Consider the following 27,161-nt stretch of genomic DNA (forward strand, 5'->3'; position numbering starts at 1 on the left):
AACCTAGGATTTACACAGCCTTGTAGGAATTAGGATTTGATTCTGAGTTAATTGGAAGCTGTTAACTGTGTCCAGCCTTAACTAAATGTTCAGTTTAATCAAAGGACAGAAATAAGACTAGTTCAGTAAGTACATAATGGCTCTATACATTTTTTCTAGTAAAAATTATTGATCTTTTTTAAGCATATTTGAACTTATGTATATATATGCTAATAATTAAAGCTTTTGTTGTTGCTGTTTGGTTGCTAAGTTCTAACTCTTTGCAACCCTGTAGCCTGCCAGGCTCCCATGCATGGGATTTCCTAGGCAATAACACAGGAGTGGGTTACCGTTTCTTCCTCCAGGGGATCTTCCTGACCCAGGCATTGAACAGGCATTGAACTGTGTGGCATGCGGAATGTCAATTCCCTGAGCAGGGATTGAATCCATGGCCCCTGGAAGCGGGACGTGGAAGCACAGAGTCTTAACCAATGACTATCAGGGAAGTCCCATAAAGTGTTGCTTCTACTCAGAACCTGCATGTTTCATCACCAGATCACACACTGCGCCTGGCAAAAGACTTTGCCCTGGATACCTTTATTGTAAGCCATGTCACCTTGCTCGCAGCCCCACACGACAGGAAGTTACACCGGAAGTGCCAACTCCTCATTACCTTACCATAGTTCAGAAACGGTCAAGTTTGTAACAAACTGATTGTACTTAAATACGCGTGAAAGAAACGTTTATAAAGATATCACTCAAAAGGATTTTTACACTCGGATTGGTCTCGCTTGATTACAGAAAGTCAAAACTCTTTCCCGCCTAAGGTTCCCATGAGTTTTCTCCTTCCCAAGCACAGAGTGTGGATTAAAGGACTTAAAACAGGTGAGTATTGCTGAGAAGCGTAGAGGAAAGTCCCACAGTGGCCAGGGGACTGGGTTGCAGCATTGCCTGGTGCAGGCGGAGGAAGCAAACAGCATCTGCGTGCAGCGCAAGCAGGGACCTGGCTGGGTGGGGGAGTCAGAGTAGTTGGGGGGTCGCTCAGATGTCCTTCCCGCAGTCGGGGCACAGGATGTCATCCCTCTCCGTGAGGAAGCCTCGCCCCACCAGCGACAGCGAGCACTTCTTGCAGTTGAAGCAGTCATTATGCCACTGCCGCTCCTCGAAGGAGATATACTTGGTGCCGCCCAGTCCTGCGGAGGCAGGAAGAAGACAGGGATGAAGATGGAGAAGGAGCCGGGCGGCCTGGCTCCTGCAGTGTGGACAGTGTGAACTTCGAGGGGCTGGGCTCCACGTTTAAATCAGATTCCATGCTCAGGTTGGGGAGCTCCTGAGCCTCAGAAAAGTATGACGGGCTCAGCACTACATGGGCAAACTCGTCATGAGACTCCTGCTGTGTGTGTGTATTTCTCCTACTGTGCGTCTGTCTGGGAACCGACTTCTGTTACTCCTTCACTGAGCACCTCGGGTCTGGTGCTCAGAAGTTTCTCGATGTAAAGAATGAGGGAGAACAGAGGTGGAATGTGGTCTCACAGAGGAGATGCTGTGTGGGCCGGGGTGGAGGGAGGGACTGTCCTGCACAGGGTGGTGGAAGCTGAGAGCAGATTAGGAGCATGTGTGCAGAAAAAAACTATCCTTTACTGGAGCAATAGGACCTTGTTTCAGTCTAAACACAGGCCCGGTTGCAAGCTAACACCGGACACCCACGGGGAGGGGTGGGGGTGATGCAAGCCCGGATGGGACACTCACCGCTGATGGGGTTGGCGCAGCCGGCACACTTCTTGGCGTACAGGTCGCAGAAGCAGCCCAGGCAGTAGGCGAACTCGTCGCGGGACGTGAAGCGCTGACCCGACAGCGGCTTCTTGCAGGCGGTGCACACGAAGCACTCGCGGTGCCAGGGCTGCTCCCGGTACGTGACGCCCCCGGTGGTGATGGGCTGCAGGTAGAGGGGCCTCAGCTCCTGTGGCGCCCACACCTCTGGAGGACGCGTGGTCCTCGCCCCAGACACACTCTCCAGACGGAAGAGCACCCCTGCCACCCCCGCCCCAAGCTGCCTGCCCTCCACGGCAGACCCGGCTCCCCGTCTGTGACCGGGGTACCAGTGTATCTGCCCAGGAAAGTGCCGCCTCCTGGCTGGCAGGAGGGGAAAGCTGGAGACTGCGGCTCCGGCTAGGATGCATGTTGCCTGCTGTCCTCAGCAGCCCCGCCCCTCGGCCGCACCACGCGTGGGCAGGTCCCTTTGAGCATCTCTACCTCCAGGGGCACCTCCTTCAACAGTCTGTTCAGCTACTCGGGCGTTAGAAGGAAGAGCCTTAACAGACACCTTGGGGTCAGCACCACCGTGGAACCGGCTTCTTGGAAGGCGTGGGAAATGAGCCCAGGGCCTGCCTCCCTACCGTGTCTAGTGGTGTTAGGACACAGCCCTGGACAGTATGATGAGGGGTCTGCTTCCACTCCCCCCACCCCCACCCAGAGACCTTTCCAGTTTCCTTGTTTCCTCCCTGGCCCAGTCCAGGGCTGGTTTCTCATTTATTCAAGGAGAGCGGTGAGCAGAGAGACCTTGGGGATGGGAGGACGCTGTTTAGAAAAGGACGCCAGACAGACACAGGCCGGGTGAGTAAGAGGTACCTTCTTGCACTGCACGCATTGCAGGGCATACTGCCTCTCATAGCAGGGCACGCAGAAGTTCTCGCTGTCCTTTGGGATGAAGCTCTTGGTTCCGATGGGCTGCTGGCAGCGGTGGCAGATGAAGCAGGCCTCGTGCCAGCTGCTGCCCTTGTACTCCATCTTGCGGGTGCCTGTCAGGGGTCAAGGAGCCAGCAGAGTCGTTCCTGACCACCCGGGAGGCCAGTGACGGACGCTGAGAACCTCCCACCCTCCAGGCCTGGGACCCGCACAGTCACTCCAGCTCGGAAGGCTCGCCTCTCAACCAGCATCTTTACTATTTAGTCGGTTCACAGCCACACACCTGGCTCCTGGAATGTTGATACTTACGTGTTGAACAGGTAAGTGGAAAACCTTGTCTCTCAGCTCGTGAAGTATTGACAGGCACCTGGCACAGCTCAGGTTCATCCTTGGAGAACATGGATCTGGAGCACGGGGCCAGAGGATGAACACCCGTCTGGTTCCCAGCGGGGCAGAAACTGGCGGGCGTAAGTGACCTAGAGTCTAATGCCTGCTTCAGGGAGGAGCCTTAGTCTCTCTCACATGATGCAGCCGGCCACGTAGACTGAGCTGTGATGAATCTTGGTTAAAACCCACCTGCCTCACTGGTACTTCCATTGAACAGTTTTCTGATCTTATCTCATGATATTCCATTTCCTTCCGGAAAAAGTGCTATCAGCTGAGAGGTTTACATTACTTCTCGAGCAGACCAGAAATCGAGAAAACGCTGTTGGTTCACCCTCCCCCACCACCAGGCTTGATTCACAGCAGGGAGGGCTGTATTTGTTTGGACTTCTTCCCTATATTTGCAAAAAAAAAGAGCATGTGTCTTTATAGAAAGAGATGGTTTAAGTAAGAGAAACGTGTATGCGAGCTCCCTTTGTGAAGTACTACAGAAGAATTTGCAGGCTTCCCAGGTGGCGCTAATGGTAAAGAACCGCTTCCCAATGCAGGAGACACTGGGGTTTGATCCTTGGGTCGGGAAGATCCCCTAGAGGAGGAAATGGCAACCCACTCTAGTATTCTTGCCTGGAGAATCCCCAGGGACAGAGGAGCCTGGTGGGCTACAGTCCATTAGGTCACAGAGTTGGACATGACTGAAGCGACTTGGCAAGCACTTAGCATGCGTGCAAGGAAGGGAGAAGGAGCTTCTTGGGTGAAGAAACAGAAGGGTTTCTGATCCTTGGGCAGCTCAGGGGCAGACCGGACTCCGCAGGTCATCACCCAGGCCTTCCCAGACACAGCCGCAACCCACCCACTGGCTCACCCTCACCCATGGCCGCTGCTCTGTGGCTGTCTCCTCTCTGGCCACCCGCTGGGCGCACCTGAAGGATAGCGCCTACAGACAGAATACGTGAGCCAGACTGAACTCAGATCAGGGAGCAAGGAGGGAGGCGGCTCTGGAGCTGGAGGCGGGGTGTGGGGGGCTTCGTGTTGGGACACAGGCGTTGGGTAACTAGTTTTTAGCACTAAGACTGAAATGACACGGTTGAAATGACAGGCAGTGGGCCAAACTGTAGCTGGTTGGAAAGGAGCTGAGCGTCACTCCAGAATCATGGCCTGCTTGTTTTAGCAGGTGTCATTTTTTCAGGATCATTTTCTCAGCTTCCTGGCCTTTTAGACCCCAGGCACCACCTCCCAGAGAGTGCAAAACACTCAGAGTGTGTGTGCAGGGGGTAGGGAGAAAATGGTGATCTTCAAAACTATGTGATTAAATTGTGAGGCAATGAATCCTGAAAATGGCAGAAATTACATCAAGCAATTAAGTTTCAGGTAAAAATGATGGAAGGACTTTGCTGTAAATTCTAGAACCAAAATCTCCTTCGGTCTCTGGGATTTTAATTTCCCATGTACACCTCTGACACTGGTTCTTTTAACCTCTGACCTTCCCTCTGATCACTCAGCCCAGACACCAAAGAATTTGTCCATAAATACCCGACGACCGTGAGTCTCACTAAGGCCCCCAAACCAGACCACACATGCCTTCTGCATGTTCAGAATGAGCCTTCTGTCCACCCCGGAGCTCAGGGAGATGGCCAGTCCTAGGTTCCACGTACCCCCTAGGTTGGGTACCCCCAGACCTGGTGCAGGGGTCCTTGTGCAGAGTCGCCAGCAGGGGGCGGCAAAGCTCCTCCTTCTAAGGACCTGCAGATGAGGAGCCGGGGAACAAGTCCACCTCCTGGAGGAAGGGGTGTCTTTCTGATTCAAAGGAGCAAGTGAGGAATCTGAAAACCGGTGAAGGCCTGGCAACAGCGTGAAGCTGCCTGGAGGCCTCGAGTCAGGGCTCAGCATCCCTGCGTGGGCTCAGGAGCCTCATACCTCGGGTTGGTGACTCACAGCTGTGGGTGCTGAGTGGGGACGCCTGCAGAAGCCGCGCTGCCAGTCTGCATTGCTCTCATCTTGATTTGGTTGTCGCACTTTTGAAAACCAAGGAAGGAAGCTAGTGCTCTGATCTAATTTTGTGGGTTTTTTCTGTTTGTTTTTTTTAAGCATCTAGTAGTTGTTTTATTTTTGCAGGCCTTTTTGGGCACACCACCTCTGATGCCCGGTCCATTTCCTCTGCCAGATGTGCCCTCTACTGACTTCTCCATCCGCTGACATCAGGTCGACCTTGAGACTGCTCAAAAGTCACATCCCCAAGGGCCCCTTTCCTGGCTGCCCTGCTCTGACTTAGTGCTTCCATCACAGTAGACACCAGCCAGGCTTCTCCTAAAAACCCCAACAGCAGAGATGGTGAGATGCATGTCCCTGGGGAGAAAGCGGGGCGGGGGGAGGGGCAGCAGTCCTCTGCCAGAATCAAGAATCGTCTTGGTGGCCTCAGGAATTTTAGGAAAAATTCGCCTCTTACTCTAAGGTATATTCGTCTTTGTCAAAACAGCAGTGAACATTTTTCTTCCCAATCTGGACCACTGCCCTGGGAAGCTGTGTCTTTCCCCACACGCATGGCCCTGGCTTGGGGCCCGGCGGCTGGGCATCCCTGGGTCAGTCTCCTTGCAGAGTCAGGAGTCTGACTCCAAATGATCCCTGCAGCCTAAGGTCTCTGCGTGTGTCTGTGCAACCCCAGCTGCTGTGTGGACTAGCGTGACTCTGCAGGGCACCTAGGATTCTACAAGCTGACATTCATTCTACTGAAGTTGAAAATTCAAAACCCTCCATCGAACTTCATCCTGCACATCTTATCAGTGTGTTCATGGATACAGCACATTTTAAAAATCACTTTTAAGGGGCATGACTTTATGTTTGGTTCCATTCACCAATGTAGTGAAGTCTTTAAAAGAACACTTAGAATTTAAAGATCCCGATGCTGGAAAAGATTGCAGGCAAGTGGAGAAGGGGGCGAAAGAGGATGAAATGGTTGGATGGCATCACCGAGTTAATGGACATGAGTCTGAGCAAACTCTGGAAGATGGTGAAGGACAGAGAGGCCTGGCGTGCTGCAGTCCATGGGGTTGCAAAGAGTCAGACAGGACTCAGCAAATGAACAACAAAATTTAATGTAGTTGATATTCCTTCTAGTTCGATGCCAAGGAGGACATTGGCAAACTGGACCTCAAGTTCTTAAGTAATTGTCGATGAAGTGAGCTAAATATATAAATACAGTGGACAGATAATGATGAATAAACGTGAACCATTACAGCCTCAAAAACTAAGGTATCTTAAATGTCAAAAACATTTACAGATTAAGAAAATCCCCGTATAAAACCACAAACCTAAATCACTCAATTGCACACTTTTAGTTAGAATCAAAAAATTAATTTACTCTTGAGACCAATTTTTTTTCTAAACTTCACTCATGCTTTATCAGATTATTTAACACAATATTATTGCTCTGGGTTGGATTGTCTTAATAAGCGTGCCATTAATTCTAAAGCTTCTCAGGACTGAAGGAAGCACATCCTCTAAGAAGCCATCTTGAGGACAGACACTTTCTTGAGCAATTTGAGGGCTCCCCAGGCAGCAGCATCCAGCTTTCCAAGAGCTGGGGACCCTAGACCTGTGCCCTGCTCCCACCACCCTGAGCCTGGTTTGGGGGCCACACCCCAGAAGACAGTCAAAGGACAGAGCCCTCTCTTGATTTTATGTGGCTCTCTGGCAGAGAAGCCGGATTAACGAGGTCTCAGGTGGGATCGGCTGAAATTCCAGTTTACCTGGGAGTCCTGTATTTTATTCGCTAAGTCTGGCAAGGTTACTGTCCAGTTGCCCCTTACTGGTCATACAGAGGACGTCACTGACCCTCTGTGCCGATGAACTATCCAGGGTCCAGATCTTAGGTTCTTCTTGCTCTTGTTTTGTGTGTCTTAACAAGATAATTTTTTAAATACTGTGTTGAAAAATTTCACATAGCATTTTTGTCCATTCTATTCTTTAAAAGAAGATTCCTCTCTCCCATAAAGCAAAGATTCCTCCTCCTCTCCCCCAACCAAAAGCAAGGGATACAGTCCCATCCGCCCCCATCAACAGACAGGTCATTCATCACTGGCCACTAGACCCAGCTGCGGTCAAGTCTGCCAGGATGTCATCCGCATGGGGCGCAGCACCCAGCTCCAGGTGCAGCACAAGTGTGCGGGGGTGGAGGGGGGCGTGGGGAGGGATTGGGGGTTTAGGGCTTGGGGACTTCGCGCGTGTGCAAAAGGCGGGATCATGGCGCCCACCTGGCATGATGCTCTTCTTGCACTCCTGGCATCGCGACGAGTACTCCTGTGAGTAGCAGTCAGTGCAGAGCAGCTGGTCCTCCTTGGCAGCGAATGGCTTGTCCACGAGGGAGCCCCGGCACCGTGAGCAATGGAAACAGGCCTCGTGCCAATGCCGGTCCTTGTAAGACAAGTCCTGCAGACCCGGAGCAGAGAGACAGAGAGGTGAGAGGGACCAGGGGGCAGGCAAATGGAACTCGAGGTGCTGGATCGGGTCAGGTGGGGTACGGAGCCACTGTTTAGAAGCTTCTGAAAAACAGGTGGTTTTCCCCGGGAACTGTCTGTAAGAAAGAGAAGCTGCAATGAAACTCATCAGTGCTTCCACTGGCCACAAGCACATGGGACAAACCCAACTATGCCCAAGGGGGTGGTTGTGATTTCCCAGGGGAGGGAGGATGGGCTGCGGGAACCTCAGAGACAAAGCCTGGGGTGGGGGCCCTGGGTCAACCTGGAGAAGGCGGGTAGAACACTTCCAGGAAGTGCCACCAGCTGAACATCCAAGACCAGAGGATGCGTGAGCTGGGAACAAAAAGGGCACAGACCAGGAGGGCCAGACTGAGGGGCGCCGGCTGGGAGAGTTCCCACCGGGCTGGACCAGAAGGCCAGATGAGTGTGCTCAGGTGAGTGCAGTTCAGCTCTGTCTTTGTTGAGGATTTGAATAAAGTCCTGTCCACTGAGGACAGTAATCAGCCTAATTAAAGATGAGTTGGGGTTTGGGTCACGTGATCACTGTTGTAATGCTGATTATGGAATAAATGCACTTAACAATTTTTTCTTTTTGGTATGGAAAACAATATGGCAGGCAGTTCCTCAAAAAATTAAACAGAGAATTACCCCATGACCAGCAATTCCACTTCTGGGTAGATGTCCCAAGAATTCAAAGTGGGAATCTGTGGATCCAGATTCATAGAAGCCAAAAGGTGGAAGCCACCGAAGTGTCCATCACAGAGTGGACAGATAGTGATGGACAAACATGGACTGTTATTCACAGCCTCAAAAATGAAAGAAATTCTGACACACACTACGTGCGTGTGTGCTAAGCTGACTCTTTGCACCACCATGGACTGCAGCCCACCAGGCACCTCTGTCTATGGGATTTCCCAGGCAAGAATACTGGAGTGGGTTGCCATTCCCTTGTCCAGGGAATCTTCCTGACCCCAGGGATCAAACCTGGGTCTCCTGTATTGCAGGGAGATTCTCTACCAACTGAGCCTCTAAGAAAGCCCCCTTGACACTAGAAAGTTCTCTCTAAATCTGATACTACACCCCGTCCTGATTAGATCCTCCAGAGGGAGGTCCAGCTCCTGGCCTCCACCCTCCTGAGGCTGTTGGTCATTTGGTCGCTCGCTGTCCCAAGTCCCACATCCTGCATTCAAGGGAGGGATTGACCACACCCTGGCTATGGCATGGCCCTCCAGGCTGGTGACAGCAGCTGCCTGGAACCCTCAGCACCACCCCCCGATCCCACACCCACTCCGGGGGGCTGGTCACCATCTTGCCGAGATTCCTGCCGAGCTGAGTCACCGGCCATCCCTCCCCTAGGGCATCCTCACCCCCCTGCGCAGCTGCTCCCTGTCTGCCCTCTCTTGCACACGCGCACACGCACACACGTGTTTCTACATTAACACACAACAGCCCTGAACTGTTCATTCAAAGACATTTGATAATTCTTCAACCTTTTGACAAAAATGTTTTTCTTGAAGATAAATACCAATCTACACCCACGCTCTCAGGAGCCATGGTGAGTCACAACTCTCTCTGAACAAGCTGGCATCACCATCAGTGGGGCGGGGAGGGGGTGGGCTGAAGTGGGACGACAGCTCACCCACCCCTGTTCCAGTTGCAGTCAGCGGCGACCACCCCAGGCCGAGGAAACCTGGCATGCAGGCAGGTGGGGAACCTCGAGCCACCGCCCTGCACACCTGCCATGCCACTAGAGCCCCTGGGGCCCCTGGGAGCACGTGTCTAAAATGCCTGATGTATTTCACCCCAGCGATTAAACTTGAAGGCTCCAGACTCAAGTCCTGGCTCTGCCACACACCTGCTGCATGGCAGCGGGTGCGGGGGTGGGGTCAGTAACTGACCCCTTCCAGCCTCAGACACCACCCGGGAAGCAGAGATGATGGTGAAGAATTGACCACAGTCCTGGCACATCGTAACTGCTCGGCTAACACTGGTCTTCGATCCCAGCTCATGGTGACATCAGGTGCCCCGAAGCATCACTTGCTGGGGTCACCTCTACTCATGAGACCAAGATGGATTCCATGCCCTCCTCTAAGAGCTCCAGGCTCCTGAGCTCAATCACTCTACCTGTAATAGTGCTTTCAGCCTCCGCAGCCCTTCTAACTCTAAAATTCCCTTAATCTCCTCTTGCTTTGAACCACACAATGACTCCATGGAATAAGGTTTTATTCCTATTTTATAGGTGAGCAGGTTTAACAGAATGATGCTAAGATGCTGTGAACCCGGTCCCCGGCATCCCTCCTCCTGGTCTGCATCTGGCAGGGCGTAGACCTTTACCTGGCCTGGCAGTATCTTTACCAGCAGGCCCCAGCATGCTCACCCAGACTCACCTTCTGCCCCAGCCTCCTCTCTGCTACGCTCCCCTCTCCCCTGCCCATACCCTGGCTTGCGCTGTCCTGGCCTCTGAAGGCCCTCATCCCCCTTGGCTATGAGGCCCGGCTAGGACACCAGTTACTCGGTGATGCCTGTGTGGCCACAAGTGATACTGGCCCTGTGGGCCTGGGTACCACCCCGATGGGCATGCCTGGAAGAGCCACACCCTGCAGCTTGCTCAGGGGCGCTTGTGGGAAGCCCCATCTGAGGCCATGCTGTCAGCTCTCCTGGGAGTTCTCCTCTCGTGCTGTCCTTACCCATCGGTCTGAGTCAAGATGATACTTCACGCCCCCACCTCCTCTGCGACTCCCTTCTGTGGAAAAGTCCACACTGCATGGGCGCCAAGGTGGGAAAAGGCCACTGGCTTTGCTGGCTCGAGGCTCGTGGGGCTGGACCAGAAGTCGGCACAGAAAGGCTGAGGCATCTGGTCTGCTTAGGTGATCTGACCTGGTGCCTGAATCAGGCTAACGCCTGCTCTAAACGCGTGTCTGTAAACTGGGCTCTGAGTGACTCTTCTCACCACTGGTGTTCACTGCTCCAAACAGAGTTTCAGTCTCGTAGTACCGAGGTAGCCTTGTCTCGCTGAATACCGGGTGGTCCCCAGTGACACCAATGAGATGCCAGAGGTTCAAGGCTAAGAAGTAGGGGCTTGCTGACTAACTTTCAAGAACTTTGAAACATCCTAGAAAATGCCCCTGTTTTAAGGTTCTCTAGAGAGAGAGAGCACATGAAGGGGCGAAAAAGAAAGGAAAAAAAAAAAAAAATCTTCAACACAACCCAGAAAAACTAGCAAGGTAATCTTGTGCACACAGAAAGTCATAAATTGCTGTAAAATGTTTGATAAACAATGTGAGATTAGGCACAAACACTTCCTTTCTGATTTTCCATTTCAGAGACACTCCTAACGTGGGAAGGGCTTGTGGCTTTGCTCTGCCCTTGTTGAGGCCTCGGCTGAGCCGTGGGTGGAGTCAGTGGCCTGGAGGGACCCTGTAACCCCAGTTAATGGGGACGGCCCAGGGCAGCGGGGTCCCTCGCCGTCGTCCGCCCCCCGTCTGTCTCTTCCGGGCTGGGGGAAGCTCAGCTGCTGATTCCCGAGCCACCCAGTCTTCAGACCCACAGGACCCCGCCATGTCGAGGGGTGCACCACACCATTCGGTGCAGCACTTTGCAAAGATGTTCCGTGCTTTGCGGCAGTCAGACTGCCGCATTCCCATCCATATGGTCCTTCAAATCCTTGAAGAAAGACTCTGGCAGAGACCCTGCCACTTACCCTGTTGCCAGGCTCGAGGTTCCTGAAAGGCAGGCACGTTTCTCCTGCCCTCACTTTCTCCACAAAGCCAACTTTCGTAATTATTTCCGAAAGTCAAGAAAACGGTTCCAAGTATTCTAAACCCCACATGCCGGGGTCTAACTGCAAGTTCACTTCTTTGTTTCCTTCCCAAATGCACAGAACCCCATGCTGAGACTCCACAGTGGACCGGTATCCGGGGTGAAAAGTTCAGCGTGATTGCCTGAACAGCAGTCTTGACTCTGCAGCAGTCTTGTTGATTTTGGCCGCTTTGGGGGGATTCTTGTTTATTTACTCATAAAGCATGTGCGGAAGGATAAGTAGTTTCAAGGGCCTGTCCACTAAATCATACTGAAGAAACGATCAGTGACTTTAGCTTTGTTTTCACTTTAGCTCCCAGCCAAGGATGACTAGCCCCAAATCTCCAAAACATCTCCTTCAAACCAGAGTTGATAAGCCAGGAAAAGACAAATTATCGTATATGAATGCATGTATGTGGAATCTAGAAAGATGGTACTGACGGACCTATTTGCAGGGCAGGAGTAAAGACGCAGATGTAGAAAGCAGATCTGTGGACACGAGTGGGGAAAAGGAGGGTGGGATGAATTGGGAGATTGGGATTGACGTATATACACGACCATGTGTGAAACAGACAGCCAGTGGGGAGATGCTGCACGGCACTGGGAGCAGCTTGGTGCTCTGGGATGACCTAGAGGAGCAGGATGTGGAGGGTGGGAGGGAAGCTCAAGAGGAAGGGGATAAATGCACACATATAGCCGACTCACTTTCTTGTACACAGAAACCAACACAACACTGTGAAGCAGATACGCTCCAAAGACCCCCCAAACCCAGAGCTGGTCTTTGTCAGAATGAAACCCGAAACGCTCACCTACTTACGTTTTTTCCAGGGAGAGCCTTTAGAAAATAAGTTTTTCTCTGCCTATTAGTTCTCCCTCAAAGTAGACATTCTTATTGATGTTTCTCTAGTGAAAACTGATAGGGTGAAGCTTCAAGAGGGCCTGAGGAGGGACTGAGCTGCAGAAATAACGGGTGCAGTCGGCAGAGAAGAGGGGACTGGTTCATACCACCAGCACCTGCTCTCCCCAGGTCACGCTAGCGGTAAAGAACCCACCTGCCCACGCAGGAGACATAAGAGACTCGGGTTTGATCCCTGGGTTGGAAAGATCCCCTGGAGAAGGAAATGCCAACGCACTCCAGTATCCTTGCCTGGGAAATCCCATGGACAGAGGGGTCTGGCGGGCTACCGTCCATGGGGTCGCAAAGAGTCAGACATGACTGAGCACGCACACGCAGCTGCTCTTTAGAACTCTGGCTGCTTTGTAGCTGCACATGTGAGAACCCATGACCCAGGCTTCCTTGTCGTAGCTCCATTTTGTAAACACGTAGACGGGCACTGAGGGAATCAAGACATGGGCCTGAGATCACACAGCCAGTGAGACACAGAGCCAGGCTGGAACGGGGCATCTTGGTGTCCGAGCTCTCCCGCTTGGCCTGGAGATGGATGCGGAGGGACTCAGACACACATCCCCCCCAGAGATGGAGGTCGGAGGGCCGGCACCTTTCAGGTGAGCAAGATCAGCTGCCTTTGCTCCTGGTTGTAGCCAAAGCTCTGGTTGTTTGAAGGGTGCCCATGTCCCTTCCTCTCAGAATCCACCCTGCTCTGGAGCCAGGACACGTGATTGCAGCTCAGGCTCCAGCGGCTGGCATCCCAGGCCCCTTGTCTCTGCTCAAGGCAAAGTCTGCCTTCCCCACCAGATGGAAATCATTCCTAGACTGTTACTAAATACACAGAGACAGAAGCGGGTGTGCGACCAGCTGCTCATGCCCTCGGAAGGATGAGATGCAAGATAGACCCAGGGCAGACGCGCAGTAGAGCCAGCCGCACCCGCTCAGCCAGCAGCTACACAAGCTGACCCTCCCCGCGAAGACCAGAAGCTCCCCGGATGCCCCAGAGCAGGCAGAGCCTCTGAAACCCTCCACCCAAGAGGCGGGTGCCGTGTCACCCGCGCCACACTCACTTCGCAAATATTGACCTTGCACACCTGCCCTGTGAGTCAGCCCGGGAGGAGAGCTGGGAGCCTCAGGGGAGCAAGGGATTGGGCGGCAGGTATCTGGTTAGATAAGGATGCTGACCTGGGGCCATCAGAAGTGTACCTGGGAGGCCAGGCGCGCACATCCTGGAAAACCCTGAGCAGGCGTGACTGGGAGGGGGCAGAGACCAAGCCTGCAGGGGGAGGCTAGGAAGGGCTCATGCAGGGTCCCTGCCCAGCAGAATGGGGCTCAGGAGTGATCAAGGTGATGGGAACCAGGACTTGAGTGCAAACTGTGCAGAAAACCATGGGGAGCCAATGTGGGGCCCAAGGAAGCCAGGCGGTAAGGGAGGATGTGGGGAGCACGGGGGGACCCCCAAGGGGCCGGGGTACCTTGCAGTCACAGCCAATCAACTTCCCGCACTCCTCACAGGTGCTGGCGAACAGGGCCTCAAAGCAGGCCACACAGTAGGGCTGCTCCTCCCGAAGTACGTACTTCCTGCCGAAGAGCGAGTCCTCGCAGTGGTGGCAGTCAAAGCGCTCGGTCATCTTGGCCCCGGATGTCCGTCACCTACCAGGGAGGAGAGAAGGACAGGTTCCAGTGAGCGTTCACACGGCAGGACTGTCCCCTCCCATCATGGTCACCCTGACCATCACCTTTACCATCGGTGGCTCGTCTCCTGGCTGAGCAATCGACACTCACCCCTGAAACGCCTTGTCATTTTCAACGGTACTTAAAAAAAATTATTTGGGGGCAGTTCTGTGTCTGAGCACATTCCGCTTCCTTAAAATTCCTCGTTCTTGGTGACCGTGTCAGAAAAAGTGATCTTGATGTTGGACACAAGACAAGAGTTGGAGCCAGAGCCCTCTTCCCCCAGGAGGAGTGCCTGCCCCAGACAGGATGGAGCTGCACATCGCATCTTCCCCATCTCCCGCCCCTGGAATAGCTCGGCAGGGATAGAAACAATATGCTCATGTCTATAAAAAGACTTTCCATGCGCTCCTCTATGATTCATGGATTTGGATAAAGAGAGATCACAGGAGCCAGGGGAGGGTCGTCGGAGCTGGAAACCTGAGGCCGAGGGAGCACACCTGGACGGGTGGCAGGAGGAAGCACACCCCCTGCCCCCGAACGAGAGGAGCCGCCCCTGCCCCCACCGCAGCCTGGGCAGCCAGCGAGCAGGGTACAGGGGAAGGCTGGCTTCCAGGCACAGGGATTATCATGGTAGGAAACTCGGTGACCGCAATCAACCGTCTCCCCAGGCGACATCTCGACTTGCATTTTTCCAGGATGAGTGTGGCGTGTGCGTGAGCAGAACGGACTGGGTGGGGATAGAGGGAGGCAGGACTTCCCCTCCTCCTCCTCCTCCCATGCAGTGCCTGCACCAACATGTCAGAACCACCCCACAAAGAGCCCGTCTACCCTGGGAAGCCCAGGTGTGCAGAAACTCCTCCACGCCATTAGAAACACCATCCAGCTTCTTCAGAAATAGCTTCTCAGGTGGCAAGATTCAATTGACTGAAAAGTGAAAAGCTTTATAAATGATTAAATCTGGAGACAGGTTGACCGTACAGCTCCTGAGGGATGTTTCACAAACTGATGAAACTCAATTCAATTTTCGGTCATCTCCACCCACTGAAGAGTGAAATTCCAAAATGATACCCTAAGGTGCAAATAAAATATTGCTGGCTGGTTTACAATAATAGTGAATTCCACCGTGTTTATTAATTTTGTACTTTGTGTATACAAGATTCTGACGACTGTAAGCAAAGAAACGGACAACTTTCAGGCATCCATACTTGGTGACTTCTGTGTTTATAGGACAGTCATTTTTCCCGAAAGTATTAAACTCGCAGCTGGACACATGTGGCGAGATCCATCCCTCTAAATCGCTCTTCCTGGAGTTAAAGAAAACATTGCCGGGATATTCTTGAGATAACATCACAAGATGAGGCTCTTGAGTGTTTGATCTTTGTTCTGAAACCCAGTGTATGAATATCATCTGTCCTAAGGCCATCTAAGTTGGCAGAAGACGTGATGCTTTCCTGAAATCTCTGTTACTAGCCTTGAAAGTGGCCACCGTTCAGTTCATTGCAATTAAGCACCATCCTTCCAACCTATGGATTTTTCCACAGAGGCTACTATTTAACTGCAGAATCTTATTCCCTATGCGGGTCACACTAATTTCAGAATAATGACCTGAAGATTTGAAATGAGAACAAGGAAAGGAGATAGGGCTATAAAAAATAAAATTTTTAAATCTGGGAACAACGCAGGAAATTATCTATTAATACAACTACCTTGTTTTATGGGCTTCCCTGGTGGCTCAGTGGTAAAGAGTCTGCCTGCCAATGCAGGATACTGAGCGTTTGATCCCTAAGTTGGTAAGATCCCCTGGAGAAGAAAATGGCAACCCACTGCAGTATTTTTGCTTGGGAAATCCCATGGACAGAGGAGCCTACTGGTCGACAGTCCATATGCTTATAAAGAATTGGATATGACTGAGCGACTAAACAACAACAACCTCATTTTATGGACGGAAAAATGGGAAGCCAGGAACATTCATGAAAACAGAAGACTATGTGAGCATTGTTTCCAAACAGCCCTCTCACTTAGAACAAAATAAACTTACAGTCTACATGGAAGAGTGGTTCCATGCGGGTTTGGAAGAGCACAGGCCCTTCTGGGGAAAGGAGACAGGCTGTACCAGTAACCCATATCGAGAGCCATTCCTGTGCTCTGGAGCTATGAAAGGGGGCTCTGCTTCCTCCAGGGTATTGCCCCAAGAATGCTCATATGCCTGGGATGTGCTTTCTGCCTCCTCTGACTCCTCAGGACTGTGACAGAAGTCTTCTAAGACAGTGAATTGTGAGTACACGCAGGGCCCCATGGCGGATGAAGAGGGCTGAGGTGGCCCCAGCACAGCCCCAGGAGAGCCCCTGTCACTGATCCTGACTTCCGGCAGGACGAGTGAAGTCCCCACCTGCCCTCTAGGTCCGATGGCCCCCACTTCTGCAGATTGTTTCAGGTGCTGGTAGGTCTCTCTCCTACCTCGCTCCTTATCTCCTCTAAGTCACAACAGCTTTATTGATCAGGACAGTGCTTCTGCTTAAACCAACAGGTTGGGGCAGAAAGCAAGACCGCCATTAATTAGAAGCAGAGCAGACAGACGTGAATCTGAACCCATTTCCAGTGAGTTCCATGAAGCACAAGCCCTGAGTCTCAGAACAAGCAGCACATGAGCTCCTAAGGAATCTGAGTCTCCCTTCTCCTACAGAGTTTGAAACCAGTTCTTTAATCTAATGCTACCAAACAGAAAATGACACAATTGTGTATCCAAAGTTACACTATCAATCTTAAGCCTCTGTTTAATGGGAAAAATTTTAACTATAGTCTTGCATTAGACATCCCCTATAATTCCACTTTTAAATCTTATAAAATGCCTGATTTTTATTTATTTATTTGAATGGGGCTTTCCCCGCTGGCTCAGACGGTAAACAGTCTGCCTACAATGCAGGAGACCCGGGTTTGACCCCTGGGTCAGGAAGATCCCCTGGAGAAGGGAATGGCTACCCACTCCAGTATTCCTGCCTGGAAAATCCCATGGACAGAGGAGCCTGGCAGGCTACAGTCCAATCTTCTTAAGCCTCTGTTTAATGGGAAATTTTTAGCTACAGCCTTGCTTTAGACACCCCCTATAATTCCATTTTAAAATTTTATAAAATGACTTATTTTTATTTAATTAAAATTGTTTCTTTCTTTTTTTACTTAAAAAAAAATTGGAGGGGAGGGGGTGCACCACTCAGCATGTGGGATCTTATTCCCCAGACTAGGTATCGAACTCATGCCTCCTACATTGGAAATGCAGAGTCTTAACCAGTGGACCACCAGGGAAGTTCTAAAATGCTTGGTTATTCATTCATGGCAGAGGCATCAGCTGAGCTGGAACTGTGTGAGATGTTATCCAAAAAGCTGGAGCTACAAAGATGAGTAAGATACGGGACCTCCCAGAGGGAATTTGTGGTCTAGTGAGAAACTGATGCATGGTGTGTATCCAAGAGACTCAGTTCCATGCTCAGCACCCTGAGGGAGAGACCCGAGGAGTACCAAGGGAAGCGGGAGGAGCAGCCCCTGAGCCACCCATCCTGGGAGGGTGGACGGGCTTCCTAAGATGTTACCTGTGCCAGGAAAGAGTTACCCAGGTGGTGATGCAGGCAGAGAGTGGAGGCTCAGGGATGGGAATCGGAGTGGGGAGAGCAGACACCCCAGGAAGGTGGGAGTGACTCGGGTCACTCGGAGTGACTCGGAGCATTTAAGATGAAGCTGAAGAGATAGCCAGAGGCCAGGGGAAGGAGGGCCTGTGGCCATCACCCTGAACAGATTGGCCCCACAGGCAGTTACCTGTAGCACCTGAACTCCTCAGCCTGCAGTGAATGAAGATTTACTGTGTGGAAGCCTGACTTCACTCTGTGGGGCTGGGGGAGACAAAACCAAGAGGCAGTGACTCTTTCAAAATGTTTTTGGGGTGTCCAAGGCCACTTCTGAATCATTTCCTCAAACAAAACCAGAACATCTTGTTTTGTTTTTTACCTAATTGTGCACAAGCTGCTTACCCTCGCCAAACCGCCACATCCCTCCCTGTGGGCTACGTGTCACTCAGACCATCGCCTGTGCACAGATGCTGAGCGCACAAAGCAGCAGCCGAGGAGACCCTGGGCCTCAGGGATGACTGCTGACTTGTCATTCATGGACTGAACCCAGATCCTAGCGTCATGGAGTTCTTACCCCTCCCCCAGGTTAAGTCATCCTCTGATGTCATCCCCCTTCGGCTCTGAACAAGAAGCCGATCTTAGGGGACAGGTTTACAGATGTGGCTGCAGGCCCAGCCGACGGTGCTGGGAGTAGACAGTTCTGGGACAGCTGGCAGGCCCGGGGTGGTAGGAGGGAGAGTGCTTTGATCTGAGTCTCTCCACCTGTGCTGACTCAGGTGTGAGGATGCAGGTTCAGAGAGTGCATAGGGCTCCCCACAGAAAATGATGACTCTACAAGGTCCATAGGCTTGTACATGCGAGCTATTTTTCATCTTCTCAGATTTAAGAACTGTCAAAGTCTGGGGTGGGAGGGGGCGTGTGAGAGCCAGGAAGAGAAGAAAAATGAGAAGAAAAGGGAGGAGAAAAGGAAGTGGAGGAGGGAGGAAGGCATTTAGAGCCGGGGAGAACATGCCTCATTTTAAAAAACTTTTCATTTTGTATGGGGGTATAGCTGACCAACAATGATGTGATAGTTTCCGGCGTAACAGTGAAGAAACAGAAATATGATCCAAAAGGATACACACAACCCAATGTTCCCTGCAGCGCTATTTACAACAGCCAAGACATGGAAGCAACCTAAATATCCACTGACAGAGAAATGGTTAAAGATGTGGTACATATATGCAATGGAATATTACCCAACCGTTAAAAAGAATGAAACAATGCCACCTGCAGCAACATGGATGGGCCTAGAGATTGTCACACTGAGTGAAGTAAGTCAGACAGAGAAGCAGAAATATGGTGTGACATCCCTTATACGTGGAATCTAGAAAGAATACCAATGGAGTTACAAAACAGAAACCGACTCACGGACTTAGAGAAGAAACTTATGTTGCGGGAGTGGGGAAGGATGTGGGGAAGGGATAGTGAGGGAGTTTGGGATGGACGAGCACACACTGCTACATTTAAGACGAATAAGCAACAAGGACCTACTAAAGAGCTCAGGGAATTCTGCTCAATGTTATGTGGCAGCCTGGATGGGAGAGGAGATTGGGGGAGAATGGATACATATATATGTATGGCTGAGTCCCTTTGCATTTTTTTTCCCCAGAAACATTTCCTAGGAATCAAGAGAGGGGCAGAGTTCCAGGCATCAGGCTTGTCCTTCCTGAACAGTGGGCCTTCCATGTAGCCTTCTCTTCAGTGCTCTCCTTGCCAACTAAGCACCTCAACCTGATTCCAGAGATGCCACGTGCCTCCAGCCCCATGATGCCCATGCGTCTTTATCCACGTGGCCTGATGAGACTGGTCTAACAGCCTTGATTCCTCCCGAGAAATCTGCAAACATCCCCAGAGTCGTCCCACAACCTGCGACGCAGCCTCAGCAAGTCAGTCCTGACAAGTCCCCCGCCCAGCTTTCACTGACAGCCAGGTTCCAGGTGGGAACTGCCACTGGTTACCAGCATCTGGAGCTTTCTAGGGAGGATTAAGAAAACCAGTCTGCGGCATGTGGGCTCTGTTAAGGAATATATTTGAAAATGCAATGTTTTCTTGACACCACAGGATGCTGACTGCCTGCGTACCCCCCACCCCTCAACCATAAGCCCTGCAAGGGTGTCACCAGGTGACAAACGGGTCCAGCGCTTCAGGGACACATGGAGAATGAATGAATGGACACGCAATGCGTGGTGGGTGAACACGTATATCCCAGAGCACAAACATGTGGGCAATATCCCCAGAGGAAATGAGGCCTGTGTTATGTGAACAACCCACTTTGCATAGCAAACCCCAGATGTAATGTGGTTTGGCATCCGACACCGTTACAATTTCTAAAGCAACAGATTTAAGCTTCATTCTTTCTTCTCTGCCTCTGGCCTCGTCCCTCTTCCAGATAAACTGCTGCTTCCTCAGCGGGTAAAACTGTTCTTATTTTGTTTGGATCCACACCATGTGAGCACACAGCTGCATGGCCCCCGAATGAGGCTGGTCAGGTCAAGAAGCCCACACCACCCCAGGAGATGCCCCCAACATCTTTGTGCGGAACCACCAGCTCCCTGGACCCAGGCTCCAGGCACCAGGGGGGCCCAGGGTGTCCCACACAGACACAGTAGCCTATAAACCAGAGGTCTCTGTCCAAAGGCACAGCTCTCACACCAGCAGAGAAGCCAGAGAACACTCTGCACCAGTCTGTTTTTCTGTGGACAGAGGATCAGACACACAGACCAGCTCACCCCAAAGCTCTTGCCATTAGTCCAGCTGAATTGTTTCTTTTAAACAGAAATTCTGCTGAAAGGGAGAGGGACACCATCTCAAAGGATGTTGCTATTTTTAAAAGTATTATAATGTATTTAAAATCCTTTTGAAATCCATTTTGGGATTCTTGGTAAGAATGACTATACCTTGTGTGTGTGTGTGTGTGTGAGCTCAGTCACGTCCAGCTCTTAGTGATCCCACGGACTGTAGCCTACCAGGCTCCTCCGTCCATGGGATTCTCCAGACAAGAATACTCGAGTGGGCTGCTAATTCCTTCTCGAGGGGTTCTTCCCGTCCCAGGGATCGAAACTGTATCTCCTGCATTGGCAGGCAGACTCTTTACCACTGAGCCAGCTGGGCAGCCATACCTGTTGTATATTTAAGGGTTAACTTACTGAGTCTTCCATGAGTATATAGGCAGGGTTCATGAATGTATAACTTGGTTTATTAACTAGTAACTTTCAGAAACATTTAAAAAGCTTGAGTCCTTTATGATCATGTTAAGAAATATTTTGTGTGAGAGACAAGGCTTGGATAAGGTGAGCTGATGTCTTTGGAATTATCTTTTGGGTAGTACTGAATAATGAAACGGCCCCGGGAGACTGAGATGAAACACAGTCTCCGGAAGAGTTGTCTAGTTCTAGCTCCAAAGAATTTAAATCACCTTTAAGATTCTATCTGGCAATTTAATCTCAAAACACATCAGCTCTGTCTGCACAGGACAAGCATAATTACACAGGCTAGAATGGTTGGAGGCCTCGGGTCCTCAACTGGCATCAACGTGTGTAGGGAGAGCCCAGCCTCTCTCCCTCCGCTTCCTGGTTACGTGTGGCCCAAGTAACCACGCTGGGTTTCACAAGAACAAAAGGAAAAACCCGCACTCCCCTTCATGCGTCTCCTCCCATCTCCAGAAGGCAGCTCGCAGTTTACTCTCGTCTGCCTCCATCTGCTCTGACCTCAACTTCCACAAAAGACCAGCCCCCCTCCCTGTTCGCAAAGCCCCACTACCTTTGGTGTTTTTTTAGCACAGCCCACAGGATCCTGTCACGACAGGCATGCACACCTCCTGCCGTTCCCACCACTGCCTAAACTGGCTGATTCTCATCTGTTCCAAAGGTCGTACCATCAAGCACAGACAGACCTATTCTCTTGAAACACAAACGTTTACAGGCTTCAAGGATGCCCTTCAACACTGGCTTTACTTACAAAAACAGGGCAGCCACTTCACCCATGGGCCCAGACATCACTGGCCTCACTTAGAAACACTTGAAGGAGATCTTTAAGTCAGAAACTAATTTAGGGCCGGCAAGGTACCACTTACACAGGCCAAGGACGAGCAGGGTGACATGTGATGTCCCAAACTCAGACGGGGCGTGAGAATCACCCATGAGAACCAGACTGAAAATCAACAGACCAGAGGCTGCCTTCAAACAGCTCATCAGAGACCCAAGAGGGCGGGCAAGCACATTTTACAGCGAAGGGAACATGAGGACCACCAGTAGCAGTGGGATGATGGAATCTTTAAAAAGCAAGATGGGGTGGGGGAGGAATTGGGAGATTGAGATAGATACATATACACTGTTGACACTAGGTATAAAATAGATGGTTAGATAGCGTTACCTACTCAATGGACATGAGCTTGAGCAAACTCTGGGAGGTCGTAGAGGACAGGGAAGCCTGGCATGCTGCAGTCTGTGGGGTCATGAAGAGTCGAACACATTTTAGCAACTGAACAACAACAACAGAAAATAGATAACTAGTGAAAACCTACTGTAGGGGACAGGGAACGCTACTTGATTCTGGCGATGACCTAAATGGCTGCTACTGCTGCTAAGTCACGTCAGTCATGTCCGACTCTGTGCAACCCCATAGACAACAGCCCATCAGGCTCCTGTCCCTGGGATTCTCCAGGCAAGAACACTATAGTTGGTTGCCATGGCAAGGAAGTTCAAAAAAGAGGGGATACATGTATACAAAAAGCTGAATCATGTTGCTGTACGGCAGAAACTAACATAATGTTATAAAGCAACCGTACTCCAATAAAAATTTAAAAAAGCAAAACTGAGCGTATGGAGATAATTGTGAAGCAAAGTTACTGAGAAATGGTAGTAGTCAGGATCTCCAGAGAAGCAGAACTGAAAGTACATATTATATGAAGAGGCTGATTATCAGGAATTGGATCATATTATTATGGAGGTTGGAAGTCCCAAGCAGCTGGCAAGCTGGAGAACTACTGGAAAAACAGAGCTACGAGGTCTTGAGTCTGAAGTTCCAGTCTGAGTCTGAAGGCCTGAGAACCAGGGACCAGAGGTGTAAATTCTAGTTCAAAAGCCGGCAGGCTCAAGACCCAAGATGAGCTGAAGTTCCAGCTGCGACCAGAGCCTGGAAAGGACCAAGTCCCAGCTTCACAGTCAGACACGGGGCGTCCCCTCCTGCTCAGCCTTCTGTTCTACTCAGGTCTCCAGCTGACTACACGAGGCCACCCCAGCTGGGCAGGGCAACTCAGGTTACTGATTCAATCAATGTTAATCGCCTCTACAAACAGCCTCCCAGACATACCCAGAAGTTACATTTGTGTCTTGGCACCAGGTGACTCAATCAGGTTGATACAAAATGAGCCGCCACAAGAGCTAACACTGCAATCCACCAGTCAGGACAAGAGAGGCCATTCACATAACTCACCCCAAAGTCACTGCCAGCCTCCGGCTCTGGAAGACTGGGCTCACAGTCCCTGGAGATGGGCTTGTGCACTCAGTTCCAGGTGGGTCATCTTCAGAAAGTGACCGCTCAGTGTAAGTTCATGTGACAATGTGGCTCTGATAAGTCTGGTGTAAGAGAATGACCAGGAAGTCTCCAACGGTTCTTTCTGTTCACGGGAGCTCACGGAACTGGGTTATCTCCTGGTGCTGAGTCAGAGCAGCTTAGGTAAGCTACCTCCTCCAGCCTCCTGCTGATAACAAGGCAGCTGGAGCCCCAGAGGCTGGGAAACAGGCCCTCAGGGCAGGACAGGAAGAGAACCCAGGCCTCCTGAGTCCAGTCTTCAGTCTTTTTTTTTCAATATCCTGCTGGGCTACAATTAGATTCTTTCAGTACTAGAAGTGACTTAACAACCACCGTGGGTGAAGGTATGCAGTTACGCCCTCATTGAAATGTTCAGGTTCCCCCACCCCCACCCCACTCTCAGTTTAGTGGTTAGAACTCAGGCTCTCAAGTTAAAGCTGTCTGGGGTCTGCTCTTGGAGTCACTGTTTCTAAGCTGGGAAACCTTGAGAAAAGTTACTTCGATCTCTCTGTGTTCCAGTGTATCTGTAAAAACAAGGGTAATATCCATTTTGTATACACTGCTTCTGATGGGCAGGCTTTATAACAAACCCTGCAAGCAAGCCACCATCCTGTGTTTTCAGGTTGTGGAAACCAAAACACCATGAGTTTAGATGACCTGGCCAAGACTGCACAGCTTGAGGCTGAGGGATGGGGAGCAACGGGAATCTAAGCCCAGGCAGCCTAGCTCCAGCCCAAGCACACAGGCTACCAGCCACACCTGCCTCAAAGCACATCCATACCTGAGCCTACCCCACCATGGCTGGCTGGTGGGAAGCCAACACAGCCCTGTGAACATGCAGCTCTGCAGAGGCATCGAAGCACACCAGATAATAGACACTGTGGAAACCCCATTCCATCTATTAACTCACAATGCTTAAAAATACAGTTTGGAAAACACTGAAAAAATTCATACAGCTGCACAATGAAATATTCTTCATTGTTTGCTTTTGTAGGACTTTAAGTGTTAGCCGAGGAATGCCTGTACTTCTCAGACTCTCCTCACTTGTTTCTTGGTTGAAATCACCTTCAAGATATGAAAGCCTCCTCCCTCTAAGGTATTATTACGAAACACACATCAGCGGGGTTAGCGCCAAGGGGGTGGGTCCTAAACACAGTTCTTGGGATTCTAAGTCCCAGAGGTGGGTGGGTTACTGCCTCCCAAGTGCCCTAGTGCGGCACAGCTGACGAGGTTAGACTAATGGGAATGGAAAGCCAAGTGGGAATCTGAAAGTCAAGAGAATTAATCCTTCCTTTAAAATGGAAACATCTAACACTTTGTTCCTGCAATTTCAGGTATGCCAAGATATCACAGGAGTCAGTTTAAGATGAGTACTGTATTTTTTAAAAGAAGCCCGTTTTGGTTTTATTCTGCTTTGATGTTTCAGGTTCAGATCTATGCCTGAGGTCACCAGCAAGGTCCACTCCTTTCTCCCGCAGGAAAAGCCTGGGCGCCCAGAGCAGACTCACTCGGCCAGTGCACCAAGACCACTGGCTTGGTGACCCTCCTCTCCAGGAGGCTGGCTGCCGTCCTCCCTGCGGGATGAGGTGGGGTCCATCCCCGGCCGGGTCCCTCCCACCTAAGGTACCTCTAAGGTGGCCCAGGGGGCCAACTCCCCTGTCCCTGGATCCCCCCCACGGCTGGCTCCCCTCTCTCTGGGTATCCCCACCCCCGGACCTCCCATCCCCAGAACCCCCACCGCCAGCTGTCCCCAAGTCCTCTTCTGTCCCTCGGCTCCCCTGTTCCCAGGTTCCCCACCACCCCAAGCCACATTGTCCACAGATCTCCCTCCTCCTCCGGGGTTCCCTTGTTCCCCGGTGCCCCACCGCCGGCCCCCAGCCCCTGGCCGGACTGGAGCTCACTCACCGCGCTGCGGCTCGCGGACAGACGGCGGACGGCAGCGGAGGTCCGCGCGGCTGGGCCCGCGGAGAGGCGCGCCCCGCCCGGAGAACCCCGCGTGTCATTTGACCAAATAAGGAGATGCTCGCTGGGCGGCGCGGGCCAGGCGGGCGGGCGCCCCCGGGCTCAGGGCGGCGCTGGGGGACCCCAGCCCTTTGTCTGCCGCGGGCGTTTCCTGCGTCCCCGGGCGTCGCGGGCGCCGGTTCCAGGGCTCCCGCCAGGTCCCGGGCGCGCGGCGACCCCGCCGGGAAGGTGCGGGGCGGCGGTGGAGGGGCGCCCACTTACCGGGTCTGCAGGAGCTGGAGGCGCGCCGGGGCGCGGCGTGGGGGGTGGGGTCTCTACTCGGTCCCCGCGGCTCCTGTGCCACCAAGTAAGCCGGCCGACGGCAGGAAGAATGGGGAAGGCCGGGTCTTTGTCCCGCGGGGGAGGGGACGGGAAGGACCAGTCCCCACGCTGCAGGCCGGAGGAGCGCTCTTTGGATGTTCTGTGTTCCCTCCGGGGCAGGGAGACCCAGTTGAGCTGGAGAAAGCGCCTCCCCCACTGGATCCCAGACCCCCGAGCCCGGCCTGGGGGCTCAGCGGCACGGCCTGCGGGCGAGAGCGCACGGCAGCCCGGCCAGGACCGGGCGCGCGGGGCTGGAATTGTCCTAGCGCGAAGCCGGGCTGCAAGGTGGGCGGATGGAGGCCGAGGCAGCACAGAAGGCCCGGGGGTGGACGTGCCGCGTTCAGCAGGAGTGGGCCTCGGAAAAGGGAAGCAGTCTGGTTGATTTCTCCTGTTCGATGCTCTGTGTCCCCTGATGTGTCAGCGGGTCCCCATCGTAGAATCACAGAACCCCAGCCCCATCCTGTTAGCTGTCACCTACTGAGATGTAGCTCTGCGGGGCATCTCATTGGACCCTCGCCCCTTTAAGGTAAGGGTTAACACTCCTGCTTGAGGGTAAAGAGATTTCTCTCAGAAGGGTTTGCTAAAGGCCTCCCGAGCAATGAATGATTCTGGCACTGGTGATCTGACCTGGAGCCTGAGGAAGGCAAAGCCCTGTATCCAGCAGGGAAGGAGATGCCCTCCGCCCCTCAGACCTGACCCTTCAGGACTCGCTTCCCTGCCTCCTCCCTGATCCTTGAAGTTTTTCACCAAGAACCTATGTGAGGGCTCCGGACCTGATTTCTCACTAACAGTCAAAGCAGGCCTCATCTTGAAATCTAGAGCAAACTGGGTATAAAATTCTTTTCCCTCTGACAGTTAACCTAGGTTATGCTGCCAGGTGTGGTGATTTAGTCTCTTAGTCATGCCCCACTCTTGGCGACCCCACGGACTGTAGCCCAATAGGCTCCTTTGTCCATGGGATTCTTCAGGCAAGAATACTGGAGTGGGTAGCCATTTCTTTCTCCAGAGGATCTTCCCAACCTGGGGATCAAACCCCTATCTCCTGTATCAGCAGGCGAATTCTTTACCACTGAACCACCAGGGAAGTACCATTTGTTGTCTATTTAGTTGTAAATCACAAAATGACCACCTAGGTCTGGAATGATGATCCTAAATCTCTCCAGCAAGTTGAAAAAAATAATGAAACATTAATTTCTGTATTTTATCTTCTTTCTGCTTTTTTTTTGCTTACTTAATTTTCTTATTGCTATATTTTTCAGCTTTCTAAGTTGAATGTTTAATTCATTTATTTTCATTTTCGTTGATATAGATATTTAGTTCTCTATGTTTTCTTTTAATAACTACTTTAGTTATGCCACACAGATTCGGATATGTTTTTTCTTGATTATTTTAAGAAATTCTACAGTTTAATTTTGCATTTTTCCTTTGATCTAAAGGACAGAGGAGCATATTAAATGTCTCTATGGGGATGTAACCAGCAAAATCCAGCCTCTGGAAGCAAATTCACTGTTTCTACAGTAATATCACTCAGGACAAAGAAGAAAAAAGAAGAAAGAAAGAAAGGAGAGAAGTGGAGGAGAAAACCAATAAATTAAAAAAAATAAAACTTAACCAACCGCAGTGAATGGATGAAACTTATTGAGATTCTGAATCAAAGAGCAAGCTGTTGAAAAAATAATTTTTCATGAGACAATCTGGGGAAATGTGATACTAACAAATGATGGCATTAATAAAATAATATTTATTTATTTTAGATATGTTAAT

At 51.4% G+C, this 27,161-nt stretch overlaps 1 protein-coding gene and 1 long non-coding RNA gene across 8 annotated transcripts in view; one reads left to right on the forward strand and one right to left on the reverse strand.

Moving 5' to 3' along the window:
• Positions 1-554: 554 nt before the first annotated feature.
• The window catches only part of FHL2 (four and a half LIM domains 2), a 47,817-nt gene continuing 21,210 nt past the window's right edge, over positions 555-27,161 (reverse strand). For 2 of the 7 annotated variants that reach the window (XM_040223829.1, XM_040223833.1), the window contains exons 2-6: positions 13,683-13,860; positions 7,296-7,470; positions 2,608-2,777; positions 1,729-1,915; positions 555-1,172 (exon numbers count right to left, since the gene is read on the reverse strand). In XM_040223829.1, the coding sequence (XP_040079763.1) occupies positions 1,021-1,172; positions 1,729-1,915; positions 2,608-2,777; positions 7,296-7,470; positions 13,683-13,838 (840 nt within the window). In that variant the 5' untranslated portion in view covers positions 13,839-13,860 and the 3' untranslated portion in view covers positions 555-1,020. The other 5 variants (XM_040223830.1, XM_040223828.1, XM_040223832.1 and 2 more) reach the window with 5 other exon arrangements.
• Positions 25,639-27,152, forward strand: LOC120851227. The gene is made up of 2 exons (XR_005718265.1): positions 25,639-25,923; positions 26,834-27,152. It is a non-coding gene; the product is annotated as an uncharacterized LOC120851227 (long non-coding RNA).

The sequence above is a fragment of the Oryx dammah genome, unplaced genomic scaffold (assembly GCF_014754425.2).
Source record: "Oryx dammah isolate SB20612 unplaced genomic scaffold, SCBI_Odam_1.1 HiC_scaffold_25, whole genome shotgun sequence".
Taxonomy (NCBI): domain Eukaryota; kingdom Metazoa; phylum Chordata; class Mammalia; order Artiodactyla; family Bovidae; genus Oryx; species Oryx dammah.